General features: G+C 48.3%; 8 protein-coding genes across 8 annotated transcripts; 6 read left to right on the top strand and 2 right to left on the bottom strand.

Moving 5' to 3' along the window:
• Positions 1 to 475: 475 nt before the first annotated feature.
• N7496_008050 (3'-5'-exodeoxyribonuclease) lies at positions 476 to 1,683 on the top strand (the record flags this gene model as incomplete). Its single annotated transcript, XM_056700969.1, has 5 exons — positions 476 to 511; positions 590 to 745; positions 829 to 1,320; positions 1,381 to 1,571; positions 1,632 to 1,683. The coding sequence occupies 5 exons, from the start codon at positions 476 to 478 to the stop codon at positions 1,681 to 1,683; spliced, it is 927 nt and encodes a 308-aa protein (XP_056553032.1).
• Positions 1,684 to 2,447: 764 nt separating this feature from the next.
• Positions 2,448 to 3,464, top strand: yphA (tyrosine phosphatase family protein; the record flags this gene model as incomplete). Its single annotated transcript, XM_056700968.1, has 4 exons — positions 2,448 to 2,670; positions 2,747 to 2,906; positions 2,958 to 3,153; positions 3,213 to 3,464. The coding sequence occupies 4 exons, from the start codon at positions 2,448 to 2,450 to the stop codon at positions 3,462 to 3,464; spliced, it is 831 nt and encodes a 276-aa protein (XP_056553031.1).
• Positions 3,465 to 3,905: 441 nt separating this feature from the next.
• On the bottom strand, positions 3,906 to 5,602 carry N7496_008048 (uncharacterized protein; the record flags this gene model as incomplete). Its single annotated transcript, XM_056700967.1, has 3 exons — positions 3,906 to 4,571; positions 4,622 to 5,263; positions 5,327 to 5,602. 3 exons carry the CDS (start codon positions 5,600 to 5,602, stop codon positions 3,906 to 3,908), a joined length of 1,584 nt encoding a protein of 527 aa, XP_056553030.1.
• Positions 5,603 to 6,270: 668 nt separating this feature from the next.
• On the top strand, positions 6,271 to 8,266 carry N7496_008047 (putative amino acid transporter; the record flags this gene model as incomplete). The annotated part of the gene is made up of 6 exons (XM_056700966.1): positions 6,271 to 7,206; positions 7,259 to 7,418; positions 7,478 to 7,489; positions 7,541 to 7,745; positions 7,804 to 8,162; positions 8,232 to 8,266. 6 exons carry the CDS (start codon positions 6,271 to 6,273, stop codon positions 8,264 to 8,266), a joined length of 1,707 nt encoding a protein of 568 aa, XP_056553029.1.
• Positions 8,267 to 8,894: 628 nt separating this feature from the next.
• Positions 8,895 to 11,849, top strand: N7496_008046 (uncharacterized protein; the record flags this gene model as incomplete). Its single annotated transcript, XM_056700965.1, has 8 exons — positions 8,895 to 8,948; positions 9,041 to 9,209; positions 9,271 to 9,529; positions 9,610 to 9,789; positions 9,857 to 10,449; positions 10,505 to 11,214; positions 11,359 to 11,637; positions 11,706 to 11,849. 8 exons carry the CDS (start codon positions 8,895 to 8,897, stop codon positions 11,847 to 11,849), a joined length of 2,388 nt encoding a protein of 795 aa, XP_056553028.1.
• Positions 11,850 to 13,892: 2,043 nt separating this feature from the next.
• N7496_008045 (uncharacterized protein) lies at positions 13,893 to 15,347 on the bottom strand (the record flags this gene model as incomplete). Its single annotated transcript, XM_056700964.1, has 4 exons — positions 13,893 to 14,266; positions 14,318 to 14,396; positions 14,453 to 14,872; positions 14,934 to 15,347. 4 exons carry the CDS (start codon positions 15,345 to 15,347, stop codon positions 13,893 to 13,895), a joined length of 1,287 nt encoding a protein of 428 aa, XP_056553027.1.
• A 427-nt stretch (positions 15,348 to 15,774) lies between these two features.
• On the top strand, positions 15,775 to 17,584 carry N7496_008044 (CocE/NonD family hydrolase; the record flags this gene model as incomplete). Its single annotated transcript, XM_056700963.1, has 2 exons — positions 15,775 to 16,173; positions 16,316 to 17,584. The coding sequence occupies 2 exons, from the start codon at positions 15,775 to 15,777 to the stop codon at positions 17,582 to 17,584; spliced, it is 1,668 nt and encodes a 555-aa protein (XP_056553026.1).
• Positions 17,585 to 18,499: 915 nt separating this feature from the next.
• N7496_008043 (paraoxonase) lies at positions 18,500 to 19,429 on the top strand (the record flags this gene model as incomplete). The annotated part of the gene is made up of 1 exon (XM_056700962.1): positions 18,500 to 19,429. One exon carries the CDS (start codon positions 18,500 to 18,502, stop codon positions 19,427 to 19,429), a length of 930 nt encoding a protein of 309 aa, XP_056553025.1.
• Between the last annotated feature and the right edge of the window lie 298 nt (positions 19,430 to 19,727).

The following is a 19,727-nucleotide window of genomic DNA, read 5'->3' as shown; positions in this document are numbered from 1 at the left end:
ACTTCAGTTTCGTGAGTCAACACAAATCGGGTGTCGCGATAGACAGCGCTTAGCCCTGATAGCGTATATTGAACTGGCGACGCAAAAATCATTTTCAAATCGTCATTTTTCCATGCGCATTGTGTCTGCTGGAGCCAGGGCCCTGAATACTTTCGGCAGTCTCGGTACCTCATCGATTAAAGCCCAGAGGTTCAACAAGTCATCGTTCCTGAGCAAGCGTTCAGGCGGTTGCCTATACCTTACTCGAAGATCCAGCCCAGGTAAGCATAGCCTCTGAGTCATTGATTCGGTGTCCTCGTTGGTGCATACATCCTGTTATTTTGCCGTCCAAGTTGGAAGCATATAAGGCTGACAGCGCACAGAACTCTCCCGAGTGAACAAAATCATTTCTCACTCACGTCATTACTCAAGCTTTGCCAAAACTAACCCGCAATTCTCTACATTTTCCACATCTTCAAAGCAACTTACAGTCAAAATGGAGGAGTCAAGCAAGCCTCTCCGATACGTTGATGTGGGTTTATATCCTTGGCCTCAAAGTCTTGGCGCATAGCCGTTGAGCCGCAAAAACCTAACTTGTACCATCATATAGATCGGTATCAACTTGAGCGATCCCATGTTCCGTGGTCATTATCATGGCAAGCAAGCCCACGATGATGACTTGGATGATGTCGTTCAGCGTGCAAAGGATGTCGGCTGTGCCAAGTTCATGGTCACCGGTTCAGATCTAGTTGAATCTGAAGCAGCCGTACAAATAGCCCGAGATTATCGTAAGTGTTATGATTATGGTACGGTACAAGAGTTTCATGTGGCTGACCCACGTACTCATAGCTGGTTTTTGCTATGCCACCGTTGGCGTGCACCCTTGCCAGGCAAAGCTCTTCGACGAGTACCCCGGGTGGCCCATCAAAGATGATCGAGGATCTCCGGAAGCTAGCCCTCGAGTCCAAGGAGGCCGGCTTTACCGTCGCCTTTGGTGAGATTGGACTCGATTATGACAGATTGTTCCTCAGCAAGAAGGAGCCTCAGCTCAAGTACTTCGAGGCCCAATTAGATCTTGCCATCGAGATTGGACTGCCACTGTTCCTCCACTCCCGAGCTGCTAGCGAAGATTTTGAGAGGCTACTGGCCTCAAGGCTTGATAGGCTTCCTAAGGGTGGTCTTGTGCACAGTTTCACCGGAACGATGGAGGAGATGCAGCGGCTCGTGGCGCTCGGTCTGGACATCGGCGTCAACGGCTGCAGCATGAAGACGGAAGAGAACCTAGAAGTCGTTAAGGCCATTCCATTGGAAAGGATACAGATCGAAACTGATGGGCCTTGGGTACGTACTCGATCATCTAGTTCTTGTCGATAAGGTCCCGGGCTAATCGCATCATTCCAGTGTGAAATCCGACCCTCGCATGCATCGGCCAAGCACTTGAACGGTGCTCCCGATCTTCCCAAGTCGGTCAAGAAGGAGAAGTGGCAGAAGGGCTTCATGGTCAAGGGACGTAATGAGCCCGTGGCTATTGCCCGCGTTGCACACGTTATTGCTTCGATCAAGGAGATTTCCGTAGAGGAAGTTTGTGAAGCGTAAGACTCGATATCCAGCGATTCCACTGCATGGACGATGTCAGCTAACCATTCAACCAGGGCTTGGAACAACTCCATCAGAATGTTTGGACTCGGCGAGCAGTCCCAGTAGCCACGAGACTACGTTTACCTGCCTGGCCTTGAACCATGAACTACGACTATTCCTAGGCCTGCGAGCTTGGAGAGCCATGCCCCAACTGCTCACCAAATTCCAGGACACCTATCTTTCGGATAAAGCTTGGTTTTCGATTATTTAGCCTTCGAATTCAACAGCCAACTCATTGGAAATCAATCACTTCCTGATATAATTAATCAGCTCCTCGTTCATCATTTTCGATTCAAAGACGCCTCGATAATACCAACTTTGCTCAATGCAATATCATATAGACAACTATGCATGAACGTCTTCATATATAGAATTACTCCATTTTCAACACCTCGTCGTTTCGAATGCGATTGGAAAGCACCACCTTTTCAGCAAGAGGTTTGGTGCAGCGGTGGGCACGTATAATTATACTGAAGCTCTAAGCGGCATGCCAATATAGCCTCCTCTTTCTCGAGATGCTGGAAGCTACTCGTTCTTGATTCTTAACTCTTTATCTTTCCTGTTTGTTGCCTTGTTATATCTATTTGCTTGTTTGTATTGTGCGTTGCCGTCACGTAAAGACACGACACGTTTAACGTGTTACTCGGAAATCTCCGTCTATTTGTTTGCTTTCTTCCTTCTTCGAGGCTATAAATTACCCCATATTCTTCATCCCCACTCTTCTTTCTCTTCCTCTTCTTTGTCATCTTCATCCTTCCACCATCCAACCAACCACCATTTGTTGATTTACAACTGCCATCTGATTCCTTCACTGTGTCAGGCCATCCGATATGTCGGCCTCACCGTCGACTATCGAAGAGGCCAAGGCACTGAGCACCAGTTCCTCCCCTGTCCAGGAGACAGGCTTCCCAGTCATCTTTGCACACCTCTATGAGGCCACTCTCCCCGAAATCCGGGAACGGGATCCCGCCTACAAGGATGAACCCCAGGCTCACCATATCACGGGGCTGGGACATAGCAGCGTGCCAACCGCCCCTCCGCACAACCAGCATGGTAAGTAACCTCGATCTTCTGGCTCAGGCCAAGGAAAACTTCCTGCACCTTAGTCTGGTGACTGACTGTGAGTTAGGACATTCTGAGCATGAGCAGGGAAAGCCAGAGGGTCAAATCTCTTTGCAGCTTCACGTGCCAGAGCGCTTTGCACAGGTTGTGCAAGGAATTTACAGGTCGAGCTTTCCGGAAAGTGGACACCTGGACATTTTTAAAGCTCTGGGGGTTAAAACTATTGTGTAAGTCTATCGGGTAATTTTTCAATGTCTATCCGCTAACAATCTTCTCAGACGATTCGTCGACGAAGAATACAGCCCACCCGTGAAGGCCTTCATGCTCACGAATAACGTCCGCGCCTTGTTGATCCCCATCATCCCGAACAAGGATGTCTGCGTCAAGACAACCGATCAGACTGTAAATAAAGTCATGAATGTACTCATGGATCGTAACAATCAGCCTTTGGTTCTCCACTGTAACCAAGGCAAGGTAAGCTTTCATTTTACAACACTTCTGGCATCAGTTTCATATCTGACGTTCCTCACTAGCATCGGACCGGCTCCATGGCAGGCTGTCTCAGAAAGCTACAGGGATGGAGCCACCCTGAGATTGTTGAGGAGGACCGCTCATTCGCAGGACTAAAGTCTCGAATTCTTGACGAAATGTTTATCGAGGCGTACAAGCCCGGCCGTGGAATTCAGAAGACTGCCAAGCGCTTGAACGTCAAGCGCTGGGCCAGAGTCCCCGATCAACTGTCCGAAGATGCTGCTATCGAGCGTCCTGTGCTTCCATTGCAGTGAGCCCGAGGCTCTATCTCCTTATGTCAACGTGAAGTCAGAGTTGGGCGCATATGGACCTTGCCAGGGACTTTCGGTTGCTGTTAGTGTTGATTTAGATTCATGGCATGCAAGGCAGTAGATATGTTGAGAGCGGAGTCAGTTTACAGCAGAGGATTCCCAGGGGCCATATTTGTCGTGTTTTCTTGTTAATTCGTTACAGCCTATGTCAATCTCAGGGTCGTGGTCTGTATCGATCTGCATTTATGGCGTGTACGGCATACTCAAGATGTGTTTCAATATCACATTCCATGATTTGGATCTCTCAATTCGTAGTCACAGGTCCTAGAAGCTACGGAAAGTGGTAAAGTTGGATTTCTTTGAATAGTAGAATCAACGTTGTAATCATATATGAGAATGTAGCCTATGCACAAGCATAACGCAGGCCATCATGACGTATAGAGTCTAAGACAAGTCCATTTCCTCAAAAGACACCCCCGCATCATAGACCTCATCCATCAAAATCTCATCTGAAAGGAGAATATCAAGATCATCCAGATTACAAGGCAGGCATTCGGAGGGCTGGGGAAAGCTCTCAATGGATGTCTGAGTTGTTTGGGTCATTTGAGCTGTCTGGGTTGGATCATGAAGGTCCCCAAAACTAAGCATACTGCTGCCTTCAGAGAGCAGCTCTTCCAATGCCCGAGACGTATTCAATATGGGAGGCAGGTTGGTATCATTGTCCAGACCCAGCATCTCGCTATCTGGGTCCAATTCTTTCTCTGGGGGTTTCGGCAGAATAATATCGTCGTCTGTAGGGATGGATGACTTTCCTGGTAGGCAATCCAACTCGAAGAATGATCCGGATCTTTTGGAGGCTTTGACCTTGGAGAGCCCATGCTGCGCAATGCCCCATAACGATGACTTTATTGTGGACTCCAAGCTTTGTGTAAGTGTATTTTCTTGTGTGTCTTGACGCGAGGTGCGTGATGTCAAGAATCCTTCTGGGTCGGTGGACTCCCTCAATGTAGCAGACAGTTTGCTCTGGATGAGAGGGTGGCTGCTATTTTCGAGCATCGACATGAGCGACCTGCTGATTGTGGAAAGCGACGCAGCCCGTTGTTTCATTGCCTAGGCATAATTTAGTGGCCATCTTCTCTTTCATGCGCGCTGGTACTCACTTCTCGGTATTCAGGATTAAAAACTGCAGGTGCAAGTACGGACAGATTTTGAAGTTTGTTTTTACCAACCACCTTGATGTGATGGTTTCTGATAAGGCCGGGGAGAATCAACTTCTGGAGGCCAAAGTCGAATAATTCCAAGAATTGTAAATAAATTTGCTCAATCGTCTCCATTATAGTTTTTTGCCCTGCGGGCTCAATATAGGTGCTCCTACCCACGTTGAAAGGCCGGTCGAATGAGAGAGCCGAGTCTTCCATGGTAGACAAAACAAAACTCGCGACTGCGAATTTTCCAGTCGAATGAGTAAATTGCATCGAGGTAAATTCATATGGAAGCCCGGTCTCATCTTCATGTTTGTGTCTCAATGTTTCCACGATTTGCGCCTCTTGTTGCACGCCGTTGCAGTATGCATATTGCAGATGTAGGTCAATGGATGCCAGGCACGCTGTCGGGACATCGGAAGGAACGTGGGCTTCCGGCGGATTCTGCAAGATCGGAGGGAGTCTTCCGGTATCGACAGGGGCTAGTAGTGAGTCTCTTCGGCAAAGGCCAAATTCAAGGCGATGGGTTCCTGGGGCTGTGGAGATCTCAACTTTGGTGTGATTTTTGTGGATAATGTCGAATCCCAGATCGGTCCAAACCTGCATGCGATTGCTGTGAGACTACCACATCTTCCCAGAGCTGTCATATTATTCTTAACATACCTTTGAGTTGCAAAGCTCTTCCTCCAGAGTTGCAGCGAATGTGGGCCCTGCGGCCTCAGTCGCAGGGTCAACAACGACAAAGATGCGTAGCTTAAGCTCTGGAGCCTCTGTAATCCACAATGCCTTAAGATCTTCCCAGTGGCTGAATTTGATGCTTGAGCTTGAACTTGCTCCAATTGCGACTTGAGTGAAGTTGGCTGTTGCGCTGAATCGTAGTTGTAGAAGTGAGCCCGTGGCTTGGAGCAGAGCGTGCCCTAAGTCAATTGGCCGGGTCATGTTGACAAGGGGATTGCATCGGATCCAGTCTCTTCAAGATCCAATGGATTTCCCAATCAAATGAAGAGATGACAAGAGTGATTGATCAGATTGAGGGCACAGAGGAACTGCAGGATTGATGGATTGTTCTAGTTCCAAGTTCCAAATGGGCCTGAGGCACCACAAAGCACATGACGCTGGAGACATACATAAGAGAGCTTGGGATAGATATTGTCCCTTTCTGAAGTATGTCTAAATTAGAATTGTCTATCACATTAAACGAGGGCTCAATAGACATCGCTTTGTAAACTCTCTTTAAGTCAAAGTCCGCTATCATCTTCAGTGCTGGAGCTCTGTGAACTGTGAATCCACCGTTGTCTTGGCACCAGTTATATTTAACACATGAACTATTTCCTTGTCTCGTCCCTCATTATGACCACAAAGCTCCCTAGAGGGGGTATTTATCTATCAATTCATCTTTTCAATTAAACCCTAAACCCTTTACCGCCCCAGAACTTCTGCTCGATGATCTCATCCTGCGTAATTCGCCTCCACAGCACGAGCCGGTGGAAATCGTCGCGTGGAGCGGCGATCAACAAAGAGCTCTTATCGATAAGCATCACGTGCAACCCCCATACGTTGGCCTCAAGAACATCCGGATTCATTCATCTTGAGCTTCAAGGTCAACGATGCCCGGAGATGAAGGAGACAATGACCTCCTGACTGGCCGGAATGGCCAGCATGAGCATGAATCTCAGTCTCTACTATCCTCTCCCACAGAAGACGAAGATGATCTCATAGTTCATTCCGCCTCGACCGGCTCACCCCCAGTGCCTGCAAGCAGCGCCCGATCAGATACGCAGCGCCAATCCTCACTATCACATCCCACTCCTGATGGACAGCGTCGCGCACCTCGTACAACAAACAGAGTCCATTTTGACTTGGAGGAGGAAGATGAGGACGACGATCACTATTCGAATGGGCGAGCCGGCAGCTCCGACAGCGATGCGCCATGGTTAGACGACGAAGACTACGAGCTCGGCGAACAAGGCAGGTCGAGGGTACGGAACACAGGGCAGACAGTCCCCCTGCTCACCAATATCGAGGCCCCGAGTGTGACACTCGCTACATCGGACGACTTCTTCCCCGAGGAACATCTGGAGAGCGCGCGCCCGAGGAGTGGCATGAAGATGGCGTTCATGAACATGGCAAACAGTATTATTGGGGCAGGAATCATTGGGCAGCCCTATGCACTTCGCCAAGCCGGTATGACCATGGGCATATTGCTGTTAACGGCATTGACTGTGACGGTGGACTGGACGATCCGCCTGATCGTCGTCAACTCCAAAATGAGTGGGGCGGACTCTTTCCAAGCTACTATGCAGTATTGCTTTGGAAGAAGCGGCCTCATAGCAATTTCCATCGCGCAATGGGCCTTTGCATTCGGCGGTATGGTTGCCTTTTGTATCATCGTCGGCGATACGATTCCGCATGTACTGGGCGCGCTGTTCCCCTCCCTTCGAGAAATGTCCTTCCTTTGGCTGCTTACTGATCGTCGGGCTGTCATTGTCATCTTCGTTCTCGGTGTCTCTTATCCACTCTCGCTTTACAGAGATATTGCTAAGGTGAGATTGTCTCCTCTTATTATATGAAAACCCAATGCTTACGAATTCGTAGTTGGCCAAAGCGTCTGCATTGGCGCTGGTCAGCATGATAGTAATCGTGGTGACGGTCATCACGCAGGGCTTCCGTGTCCCGGCAGACTCGCGTGGGGAGATCAAGAGTCACCTTATCTTCAACTCAGGGTTCTTCCAAGCCGTGGGTGTGATATCCTTTGGTATGTCACTTGGTTTGAAAACTTGCATTGATCATTTGCTAATATGGAGTCCTCTACAGCATTTGTTTGTCGTATGTTGTCCGTAACCCTTGGGGAAAACTGAGTACTGACTCTCTTGCCAGACCATAACAGTCTTCTGATCTACGGGTCATTGAAGAAACCAACACTCGATCGCTTTGCAACAGTGACCCATTACTCTACCGGAGTATCTCTGGTCATGTGTCTAGCCATGGGTATTGCAGGCTTCCTCTCCTTTGGCTCGAAAACACAAGGAAACGTGCTCAACAATTTCCCGTCGGATAATATCTTGGTCAACATTGCCCGATTGTAAGACACCGACCGTAGTATTTGCTTGCCCGTGTTTTCCAATGCTGACATACACCAGTTGTTTTGGATTGAACATGCTGACTACCCTTCCGCTCGAGGCCTTCGTCTGTCGCTCCGTGATGACAACCTACTACTTCCCCGATGAGCCATACAACCCCCACCGGCATCTGATCTTTACGACGGCCCTCGTTCTGACCTCGATGGCGTTGGCATTGATAACCTGTGATCTTGGCAGTGTTTTCGAGCTGATTGGAGCAACCAGCGCAGCGGCTCTGGCATACATTTTCCCTCCCCTTTGCTACATCAAGCTCAGCAGTGCATCGCGGCGGGAGAAGATACCGGCTTATGTATGTGTTGGGTTTGGACTTGTAGTCATGGGCGTCAGTGTCGTCCAGGCGGTTGCCAAGATCATTCGAAGTAGGTTCCCTACGTCCTTCATGGAAGGTATTCCATGATTATCGGCACAAGCTAATCTTCTTTGTCTAGATGATGGCGAAGGTCGCTCCTGCAGTGCTTCCTAGTGCCACTTTTTACTGCTGTCGTTTAGCGTTTATCTATAGAATCCATCTTTTTTTTCCGCTGGCTGCATCACTTTGTACATACATTGCCCCAGTTACAAAGAGAGTCTATATTTCAAGATGACGCTTTTTCTAGATTCTTCCTCTGCCGAATTCGTTTCGTGTCACTATCTACCGGGATAATTGTTTTTACAAGACAATAGAGAAAGTCCTCCTGCGCCAGAGGTACAACCCCGTGCGTAGTGACTTTCTCAAACGGGAAGCTACCACCAACGCCTGTTATGACTGCTGCGAGTTTGGCAATCACAAACACGTCTGGCTCGCGTTGTTTTGTTTATCCTCCATCCTTCTCTCACCTTCTTTTCTCGACCTTCTCCCTCTACTCCCTTTTTCCAACCTCAATCGCTTCGTATCACTCTCAGTCGCTGTTCCAACGACTGCCCATTGATCTTCTCCTAGCGCCCAGATACCAAGAAACCTCGACTTGCTCCGTTGGTGGAATCCTGGCTATCTGCCGGTGAGGGCCTCACGCGGAGCTTGTCCCTCCATCGACACCCCTCCTGGTCTCCATCACATTCTCTGTGCTCAATTTTCCTTTTTCCCTACATCTGCTCCGACTCACTCACTCACCATGGCTCCCGAGCCTAAACCCGCCGAGGCAGACCGCCTCAACGCATTGCAAATGGTGAGAGCATCCCACCCAGCATTTGATATTTCCAGTCCTCCTGGCCTGGCATGGACTCGCTGAGAACTGACTTGATTGTACTGCCTTCATAGGCCGATCTGGGCACCGCTCGCCGTGAACATATATCGACTGCGGATGACACTCGGCGACGTGTTCAGGCTGACATGGAAACCATCGAAATGCGCCGGCCCTCGAACATTGCTGGTTCGGTTGAGAACCAGCGAGCTGAACGGAACAGGGGCTCCTTGGACGCGTGGACAAGTATGTTTCACGATGAAAATCCCTTTTTCAGCAAAGAGCACTGACTAAGGGAATTTTCTAGGCTTCCATACGACTGTGACCGACACGGGCACTAGGGAGCAGCTAGACGATCTGATGCAAGGCCAGACTCACCGTGCCCAGCTTAGTGCAACGCAGACAGCGCTACGTGAATCTGAACTTACCCGACAACGTGTAGGTGGGCACGCACGGGCAAGATCCGTTAGCCATGTATCAAGCAACCACCCATACCCCAGACCATCCTCTGGCCGTGGTGGTGGTATCATCGGCACCAGATCGCGCCACCAGATTTCCCCCAGTCGGTAAGAATAGGAATCCCTCCCATGAAAACAAGCATTGCTAAACCAGATACAAGGAATGCTACCCATGTTGGTGGGTATAGCCGCACTTTTGATGACTTCCCCACCAGGCAAGACCCTGCGCTTGACATCAACAACCCCGGAGAGCCAAGCTCTCGTCCCTTCCGAGGACAGGCTGTTCATCGTGGCCCCGGCAATAGAGTCAGCCATGCCAGCTTCAGGGCTAGAGTGCCGGAAACCAGGCCGAGAAGATCCCAACCGATGTGAGTGAACACTGATAGGAACCAGCAGTGTCCATTATGTCTGTAAACTGACTTTTTGCTCACCCAGTGAGGATTATGCTGCGCGACTGGCTCCCCCTGACGATTTCATGGCCTCAATCAGGGCACCGTCTAGCCCATCTACAGGCTCGGCAACGACACCGACACGCCAGCCTCAAAGGGCTATCACAATTCCAAAGACTCTGATGGCTCCAAAGACAGCGACGGCTCCAAAACCTGCCATGACTTCAAAGCGGGGCATCACTGCAAATCCAGCCCCGAGTCCAAAGCCTGTTGCGAGATCGGCACTTGATGATTCGATTTATGCAATTTCGGCATCTTCCACTCCAGCTGGAAGTGCCACGAAGAATAGGTCGGGATCTCAGAGTTCTGCTCGTCGTATTGTGCCTTTTGAGAAGACTGCTGCTTTCAGCAGCCGTGAAAAGGCAGCTCGTTCCAAGACTGCTGGTGAGCAACAGGAAGAGAGCAAGGGCAAGAAAAAAGCCCCGGTTCTTTTGGAATTTGACCAGGATGCTCAAGAGAGCGTTCAGGTTCAGCTCCGCAACTTGTTGCTTAGCCCGGACATGGTGAAAGATCTCACGGGAATCACTTTTCCCACAGGTGACGAATCTGCGTCCGGAGAACGGAGGTCTCAGTTGCAAGGTTCGAATTACCCCAATCCCAAACTATTTCAGATACTTATCTAACAAAAAAACAGAATATTTCGTCGAAGAAATCTTGCAGATGATCGAGAACTGTTCTGAACGAATGCAGGAACGCGCAGGGCCACACGGTCAACCCACGGATCCTTTACAAGTACTAACAGAGTTCAAGGATCTGGACCGCAATGCCATCTCAAGAAGAGTTGCTGAACGTTTAAGTAACCAGGAAATGGCCTTGGAACCCCTAAGACAAGGCCAAGAAGAGATGCAACTTCTCGAGATGGCCACGCCTCCGCTCCCTTCTGCAATGAGCCAGGACGAGCGGCCCCCGTTGCCAATGGCAGGGCCAAGTACCCCCAGGCCAAAGCAGGTGCAGAACATTGAAATGCCAAAGACTGATGGCACATCTGCAAAGCGTGAGACAGATCAGGTCAGCAAAACTGGTAGCTTTGATAACTACCGCACTCCACAGCGAAGTGCTTCTGCCAGTGCCACTGACTCCTCCGACGAGAAGAAACAGCGCAGAATCGATGCGTCACTCCTCTCACCCAGGAAGACGGCTCTTGCTTCCGACATACCGGGCATGCAGTTTGAATCTCTACGACTTTCTGAGCCTAGAGCGCCTCAGAACCCCTCGAAAGAGCCCATGTCGCTCATTGATATGGATGATGACCTGACCCCAACGAAGGAAGCCATCGTAAAGACTACCCCCAAGCCAATCCTCGGGTTGATGGAGGGTTCTATCTTTGCGGCTCCTATGGACAAGGTAAAGGTATTCGGCGTTCGGCCCCCCCTCCCCATCGCTTGCATACACAGCCCTGGGGCTTTGCTTGAATTCCCCACCCCAAACGACGGCTTCGCATGCACTCAAAACATATTGAATGATACAGCTGACGATTTCGATTTCCAGGCCGATACCACATCTGAGGAAAACTCAGCCTTGGCCATTTCCAAGGCTCCGCGGGTTGCTCCAGGGCTTGGCCCAGTGGTGGCCAGGGCTCAGCGGCCTACGTTGATTCAAAGTAGCTCCAACACTTTAAACGAGAGCTCCGCAAAGGGATCGTCGTCATCAACGGGACCCAGGTCGTCACAACAGCCGCCTGAGAAGCAATCTCGGGCTATTTCTGGGGGTATGGAAACCAGCATCTGGGCTCATACTGACAAAGGACCTTCAAACCTTGACCCAAAGGTAACAAAGCCATCATCGTCGTTATTATTATTATTATTATTTCAATGCAGAGACTAACAAAGCGATAGGTGCAAACCCCACCACAACAGCGTCCTCGAGCAGGAGTGAGCTCTTCGCGCCAATCCAGCATGCAGTCCACTAGTACGGAGGATACAACAACTCCCAAGATCACATTTTTGGGCCCAGCTCCCTACATGCCTAAGCGCAAGTGAGCTGAAGTCCTGAGGAAGAATTACGAGTTTGATGTGTAATTGATAGAGAATGTAGCGATATCTGTTTTAAGAATTCTTGTTCCGAAGTCATAGCACGTAGTGCCCCACTCTTAGGCTGAATCTCACTACGTATTTTGCAACCTGTTATCATCAAGTCTGTCTAGTCTCCCTCCAGGTCTGCTTTTTGCCATGTCCTAATTAATATCTCAGCACCTTGTCCTTGAACCGCCTCTCTGGGAGATCGTATCCGAGTCGAGGCGGCATGAAATTGAGCAAGAAGAAACATAGATTGGCCGTGAAGATACGTAAGTCAATAAACACATATTATCTTCTACATGGCTCTTTTGGTACGAGAATTCTATTCAGCAATCTTGAAGATCAGTATTCATTCAACTGCCGAAGGAACCCCATTGCGTTGTGTGATGTTGCTTATTTTTGCACTTTTCCATATCCCACTTACGCAAATCTTCTGACTGCTTACCTGCGAATCATTTTTACACTGTGCATTTCTGGTCATTAGGTGTCTCCAGTCCATCTAAGACTATTTAAACACGGAGGCGTAAACTAGCAGGATTTGGTTGCCCTATAGGAGGACTCTCATATAGTTAGTGACTATTGGATATATTTTGTATTATTTATCTTCGTAAATACCACTGATTAGAGGTATTAATTTCCTGTTAGTTGACGGGATATTATCATAGGGTTGTTTGTGTTCTCCGGCGGGGGACTCGGGGGTAGAAAAGTGGTAGATTTTGAGGCTAGGTTCATTATTGCAAAATTGAGTTCCATAATCAAGAAATGGGATAATAACTCAGCTGGGAGAGTGCACGACTGAAGAACAACTTCAGTTTCTGCTATCGTGAAGTCGCCAGTTCGATCCTGGCTTGTCCCATTCTTTTTTGCTATGCAATCTTTTTTACCACGTTAGTGGGGCCGTCGCCGTTTAATCTTAGCTTAGCTAAAGAGGTTATTAACTAGGGAAGAGCATTATGGATTGACTTTAGTAGTGCTTTATATTTTTTGGGTAATTACGGTATGTACACATAAGCTATTAGTTAAGAGTTAATTAACTAATACCATAAACTTAAGGATAGTTAGTTAGAATACAATAAGGCTTATTAAACTCATAACTCTGCCCGAGTATTAGTTAGACGGTCTCCACACGGGTCACCTAAACTAGCATAGTTTAGAAGAATTAGCTAGACTTAGGTCTATATCCTATACATCTTGATTTCGTTCGAAAAAAGTAAGATATCTAACTATAACGACAACCAACATTATTTAAGAAAAGCCAGGGTAGTAAAAACTTAAGGCCCATCCATTATTATCTTGGTTAGGGAACCGGATCACCGCCACGGCCAAAAACAGAATGCAGAGAAAAAAGAAAATGGGACAAGCCAGGATCGAACTGGCGACTTCACGATAGCAGAAACTGAAGTTGTTCTTCAGTCGTGCACTCTCCCAGCTGAGTTATTATCCCATTTCTTGTTTTTCGAGCCAAACTATGGATATATCATGGCTTTCGCTTAATTCTTATTATCATCACACCGGAACTGCCAATTTGTAGGATCGTATATTCTAATCGTGGATATAACCATTTAAACTTATTTTTATTTCAGTTTGTAGGATTTGAAACTATCCAAGAGGCTAGAATATGTGTTGAAATTAATTGCAATCGAGTAATTATGTGCTTCTTCTCTACAGATGCTGCTGCATGGTCTTCAAATGCGGAAATATATTTTTGCGTACGCGTAAATCCAAGAGTATGAACCTGGAAGCATGCTTTCCATCAACCACCTGTATACATCTGAGGTATCTACCTCATCCATTAGAAACATCTACACCTGGAACAGATATACATAATAAGTACATGAAACTTGATGAATAACATTGTTGCATTGCATCAAAATTCTAGAGAGTTGTGTGTCACAGTCCGGGGCGGTTGGAGCAATGAAGGGCAGCGAGGCTAAGGTATACCCTTCAAGAAATTGCATTCGGCACAAAGAGAAAAGCGGATGCGACTTGCAAGATATTAAAACGCTTCTAAAGCTTCTCTAAACTGGTAACTAGCGAAGGCAAAATGAGCCCTGTACAAGAGCCGAAGCTGATATGTTCGGGATCGCTACTGTCACCAGCATACCCATGGAACTCAATACAATCACCATCATGCAGCCAGCCCATCTCAAGTGTACTGCCAGTGTCGTTGTTAAAGATTTGATATGGCTCCATACCATTTTTGGTTATTTCGAGCAAACAGCCAAGCGTATCCACAGTCTCACCAGATACTGTGCCGGTAGCAATAAGATCCCCGGTCTGCAGCGGGCACCCTCCTGCGGTATGATGCGCGATCATTTGGGGAAAGGAGAAGATCACATTCTTGAAATTGCATTTCGATAGCTGGAAATCCTGAGAGCCCCCTAAGAAAATGGTGTCAGAGATTTACAATTTCCGGTTGAAAAGCAGCTTACTCTTAATAGTGACATCCACCACGATGTCATGAACGCTATTTGAGGACCTTTCCACGAGATATTTGGGTAATTCGGATCCCTGGAAAATTTTTAGTTTGTGCTAGAGAAAATCTGCGTCTTTCAAGAGAAACCTACCGTAGATATCGGCTTCGTCTTGTAGGGAATCAAAGCATCAGGCTGTATGACCCAAGGGCTGATGGTGGTGCCAAAATTCTTAGCATTGAAGGGCCCCAAAGGGAAGGCTTCCCGTTGCTGTATATCACGGCTCGACCAATCATTGAGGATTACATAGCCGAATATATGCTCTTCAGCAGCCTCTACACCAATAGGTTCTCCGAGGGTATTGGGCTTCGAGATGAATGCCGCAAATTCAACCTCGAAATCCATCTTTCTCGTCGGGCCGAAGAATACCTGGCCGTCCAAATTAAACTGGCCGACTGGTCGTCTTACTGGTGTACCAGAAATGACAACAGATGATGCCCTCCCATGGTAACCTATTGGCTGCTCCGTATAGCTGGCGGCGAGTGTAGCATCCCCCCTGAACAATTTGTTGCACTATTGTTGGCTATGTTAGTAAGAATTGCTTAAGGATCCCAGGAAATCCTCCAGAACGAACGTTTCGTGCATGATTTATTCCAACAAAGAAATCAGTGTAGTCTCCAACCCGCATTGGTAGGTGCATCGTCGCCGAAGCTCGAAGAACGAGCAGGGATTGACGTCGTTGAGGGTGGTCCCTCAGCAAACTTCCATATCGGGTGTCCGAAATCAGTAGTTCTTGGAGGAACTTGCGTATTGTGCGATGCCTGCTCCGGCCGAGGGCTGCGTAGTCGTTCAGAGTGGCGAAGTCGACTTGAGACCAGTCAATGTTCAAATGGGCGAGCAAACCTTCCATTACGAAGGACTTGAAATCCAACACGTATTTCCCAATGGCCACGCCGATCCTAGGGGACAGTAGCTCAGTGGAAAAAATACCCAGAGGGAGGTTAGATAGAGAGAAGCCAGATGGCTCTGAATCTACCCATGATTCCATCTTAGGAACAGCGATGAGAATATCCACCTGTCAAGTGAAATCAATGTGATTGCTGAGCTGGCTAGAGAGCACAAAAACTATATAATACATGGGCGCAGGTGAATCTCGATTAAACCAAGGACACTATGGTGATGAGGTCACTCTTCAGCTAAGTAGATCTCCCAATAGAATCTCATTGAATGCTCACAGAACAACATTCCGAGATGTAGTAGTACTCCGATTCCCGAAAGCGCCCAATTTTCCAACACTCGGGAAATTGTGGCTCATTTACCGGCGCGATCGGGATAGGTGTCGGTATATCCAACCCTATTGCCCATAATTTGATTAAAGCCACGCACCTAGCACTTCCTGATTTATCAGTCGCACCGCTTCTTGCTGCCAACAGTGGACATACTTGGCATTCCCTCTATCTCTCCCATCTTACATTATGGATTCAATGATCATTGAGCGAGATGTGCCTATTGTTTCTGATGATGTGACTTTGCGCGCTGATGTTTTCCGGCCCCGTGATAAGGAGCATGTGCCCGTTATCATGACTTTAGGTCCATATGGAAAGGGCGTTGAGTACAAGGATGGTTACGCTTCGCAATGGGACTGGTTAGTAACTACCCATCCTGATATCTTGCCTGGATCGACCCGGTCTTTCATGACCTGGGAAACGGTTGATCCCGAAACCTGGGTCCCTTGGGGCTATGCTGTCGTGCGGGTTGACTCGAGGGGAAGTGGTAGATCTCCAGGATATCTGGATATCTTATCCGCGCGAGAGGCCCATGACTACTATAATGCGATTGAGTGGGCTGGCTCACAGCCCTGGAGCAATGGAAAGGTCGGTCTAAACGGAATCTCCTATTATGCTATCACCCAGTGGACGGTGGCTACTCTCAAGTATGTTATCCCAAAGCCTTATCGACTCTATTTTGGCCATCCGAACTTTCTCCTGTCCCGGTGCCTTGCATTAACCTATCTAGTCCCCCCATCTTGCCGCGATGATACCGTGGGAGGGCGCAGGTAACTTCTATCGTGACCTTGCTCGTCATGGCGGAATCTTCTGCAATGGGTTTCTGGAAACCTGGTATCCTCGCCAAGTCTTGACTCTGCAACATGGAAATCCCGATGGTCCAAAGGATCCCTGGCTCAATGCTAGCTCTACTGGGGCAGATTCTAAGCTCTTAACCCGGGAACAGCTGGTGGAAAATCGACTGGACATCGTCAAAAGCATCCTTGAGCACCCACTGGAGGACGAGTTCTACCAAGGGCGATCCCCCGATTGGGAGAAGGTCACTGTGCCTTTCCTTAGTGCAGCCAACTTGGCTGGGTTCGGATTGCATCCACGCGGCAATTACGAGGCGTTCATGTGCGCTGCCTCCAAACACAAATGGTTGGAATGCCACCCTGGTCGGCATGAAGAATGGTTTTACCTTCAACAGGGCATAGATATCCAGAAACGGTTTCTGGATTATTTCCTGAAAGGTGAAGAGAATGGATGTATTGACGAGTCTCCTGTCATGCTTCGACTGCGTCGACCCTTTGAGGAGGATCGTTTTGAATTGCGAAAAGAAGAAGCCTGGCCGCTCCCTCGAACTCAATGGACCGATATTTTTCTCGTGGCCACCCAGAGTGACGAAGGTCTTTCCTGGGATGCACCGGAGTCTACTGCCTCGAGCTCGTTCGATGCACTTGGTACACCTCTCAACTTTGTCTCGGCGCCTCTCGAAAAGGAAACGGAAATAACGGGCCCCCTGGCAGCGAAGATATTTGCTTCTTCCTCGACAGTCGACATGGATTTGTTCGTCACCCTACAAGCATTTTCCCCCGAGGGACGAGAAGTTGACTTTCGTGGCACGGTTGACCCTCGTACACCATTGGCCCAAGGCTGGCTCCGAGCCTCCCATCGAGCCTTGGATGCAGAGCGGAGTCTTCCATACCGGCCGTATCATACACATAAAGAACTCTTGCCTCTTCAGCCAGGAGAAATATGCGAGCTGGATATCGAGATATGGCCAACAAGCGTGATTCTCCCGGCCGGGTTTCGCTTGTCTCTACAGATAAGTGGCAAAGACTTTGAGCGAGACGTTTCTAGTCTCCACTCTGCGCCACGATGGCTTCGCGGGTCCGGTCCTTGGCTGCACACCCATTCAGAAGATCGACCGATCGAAGTCTTCGGTGGGAAAACAACAATCTACACGGGAGGAAATACAAGCTCACGGCTTCTACTCCCAGTTGTACCCCAAGAATAGTCGTTCTTTCCAATCTAACTTTCGGATTCCGGCCGAGGTCCAAACGTACATACAACTTCCTTTAAAACATAAAAATATCCTGATAAATATGTCGTAAAAGTGCAATTACTCGATTTGGAACAGCTGAAAACTAATCACCGGAAAATGGGCTTAGCGCGACCCACTCAAATGTCGATGTGGGCCATTCGAATGTCGATGTCAGCTACAGTATGTAACTAACTAGTTAGTTACTTGGCTTTCAAATGGGGCCGGTTTGGGGGCGGTGGGTGATAATCGTTGAGAACGCAACTTCGGCAAAAATTAAAAGAAAACCCTGCCAGCACTCAGCAGAGCATTTTCCGACCATCGACCACCCTACACAAATTGGAGAATAATCCATCGGGGAATCAGATGGTGTTGTTTGTCTGAGCCGAGGCAACCGTTGTAAGCCAGTTCAGTACGAAATACAAATATTTGTCTAACAGAATCTTTGTTTACAGCTAGGAATATTTCCACCCACGGCTTCTCATAGGCCTTAAATTGAGAAAGAAATACTAAAGAAGGGTCTAAGATATGGCATACTTCACTTTTGGAGGACGTCGCTTCTTCTTGAAGACTTTGGCGGTAGGAAGTTCTCAGGATCTTTACGAAGCAGAACAGCTCCTAGGCTCGAAATGGATAATTGGCTAACGGGAGTTCTGAATCAAGGTGGCAATTCTCCTCGCAGTAAGCCAGCCATATATAGCAAGTCGGTTATGGACTTTCTCGGTCATCGGCGCAAACCATCCCTCTCGCCTTTCGGAGGTACACGCTTTCTCCGAGTACGAAATCAAATACCAGCATGAACTTAAGAACTGCGAAGATGCAACCATAATCGAAGGGAAAGGTGCCGCACTCTTGAGCTGTGACCGAGGCCGCGATTATTGGAACACAGTTATGGGAACCTCTACAGAAAACAAGTCTGCAGTTCCTGCTGGGGCTCTCTACCTATATCGCTACAACGAGCACACGTATCCCAACACACACGGCCTCTTTCAGATCAAGTTCTCGGATTTTCCCGAAGAGTCCAAGTTTCATCCGCTTGGAATCGAATATCATGAGTCAGGATCGACTCTCATAGTTGCAAACCATCACTTTGACGGGCCCCGACTCGAGGTTTTCACTCTCGATATTATTTCCAACCAGCCAGTGGCTCGGCATTTGCGAACGATCATTCATCCGCTGATTACAACGCCAAATTCAATCAGTGCCATCAATGCCCAAGAGTTCTTTGTCAGCAACGATCATTTCTTCAAGGTACAGAAGAATCCCATCTTGGCTAAAATCGAGACCTACGGTGGCCTTCCATTGGGGAATATCGTTCACATGCGCTTGGATGACTCGTCTGTATCTGGCAAAGTCGTCTCCAGGGTCCCATATCCTAATGGCATCGCGCTCTTGAATGAATCAACACTTGCGGTGGCAGCAACAAGCTCTGCTCATGTGAGACTCTATAACATCAGCTCGGACAAAACACTTGTCTTAGCCGAAACGATCAAGGTTCCTTTCATGCCGGACAACGTATCAGCGGACCAGAAGGGGAAGCTGCTAATCAGTGGGCATCCTCATCCACCAAGCCTAGAGGGAATGGTGAAAAGACGGACAAAATGCTTGAAGGACCAGCCAATAGATTCAAGTGTGTGCGATGCCATGAAAGTTCCGAGTTGGACTATGGAGTGGGGGCCGGAAGAAGGGATTAGAACTCTCTATCAAACCGCCGGTGAATTTGGATCCAGTTCAACGGCTGTAAGGGATAACGAGTACGGGCTGAGCTTGATAACTGGGCTTTATGAAAGGGGAATCATTGTTGCGAGAGAAAAGCAATAGGGGATATTTCGAAAGAAGTTGACGGAGTTTTCCCCCTCGGGTGTGGAAATATCCTTCCAGAAATTCCCTGCTGGTCTTTTCAGGCCTTCCGTTTGTTTTTGCTAGACTTATATAGACATCTCCTAGAGTCCTTCTCCCCTTCTGCTTCCAGTTAGTCGAACGAAGGTTTTCCCCTGCTTGCGCTGTTTCCTGCTTCCTTGCACTTGGAGTTCGCACGCCATTGTATTAAGAAAACAAAAACCTAAACAACATCGGCACAATTTTGATAATTACGCAAGGATGGAAAACAAAAAAGGCA

Source organism: Penicillium cataractarum, assembly GCF_028827025.1.
Source record: "Penicillium cataractarum strain IBT 29864 chromosome Unknown utg000007l, whole genome shotgun sequence".
Classification (NCBI taxonomy): Eukaryota; Fungi; Ascomycota; class Eurotiomycetes; order Eurotiales; family Aspergillaceae; genus Penicillium; species Penicillium cataractarum.
The sequence above is the reverse complement of the archived record's forward strand: the minus strand, read 5'-3'. Positions and strand labels throughout refer to the sequence as shown.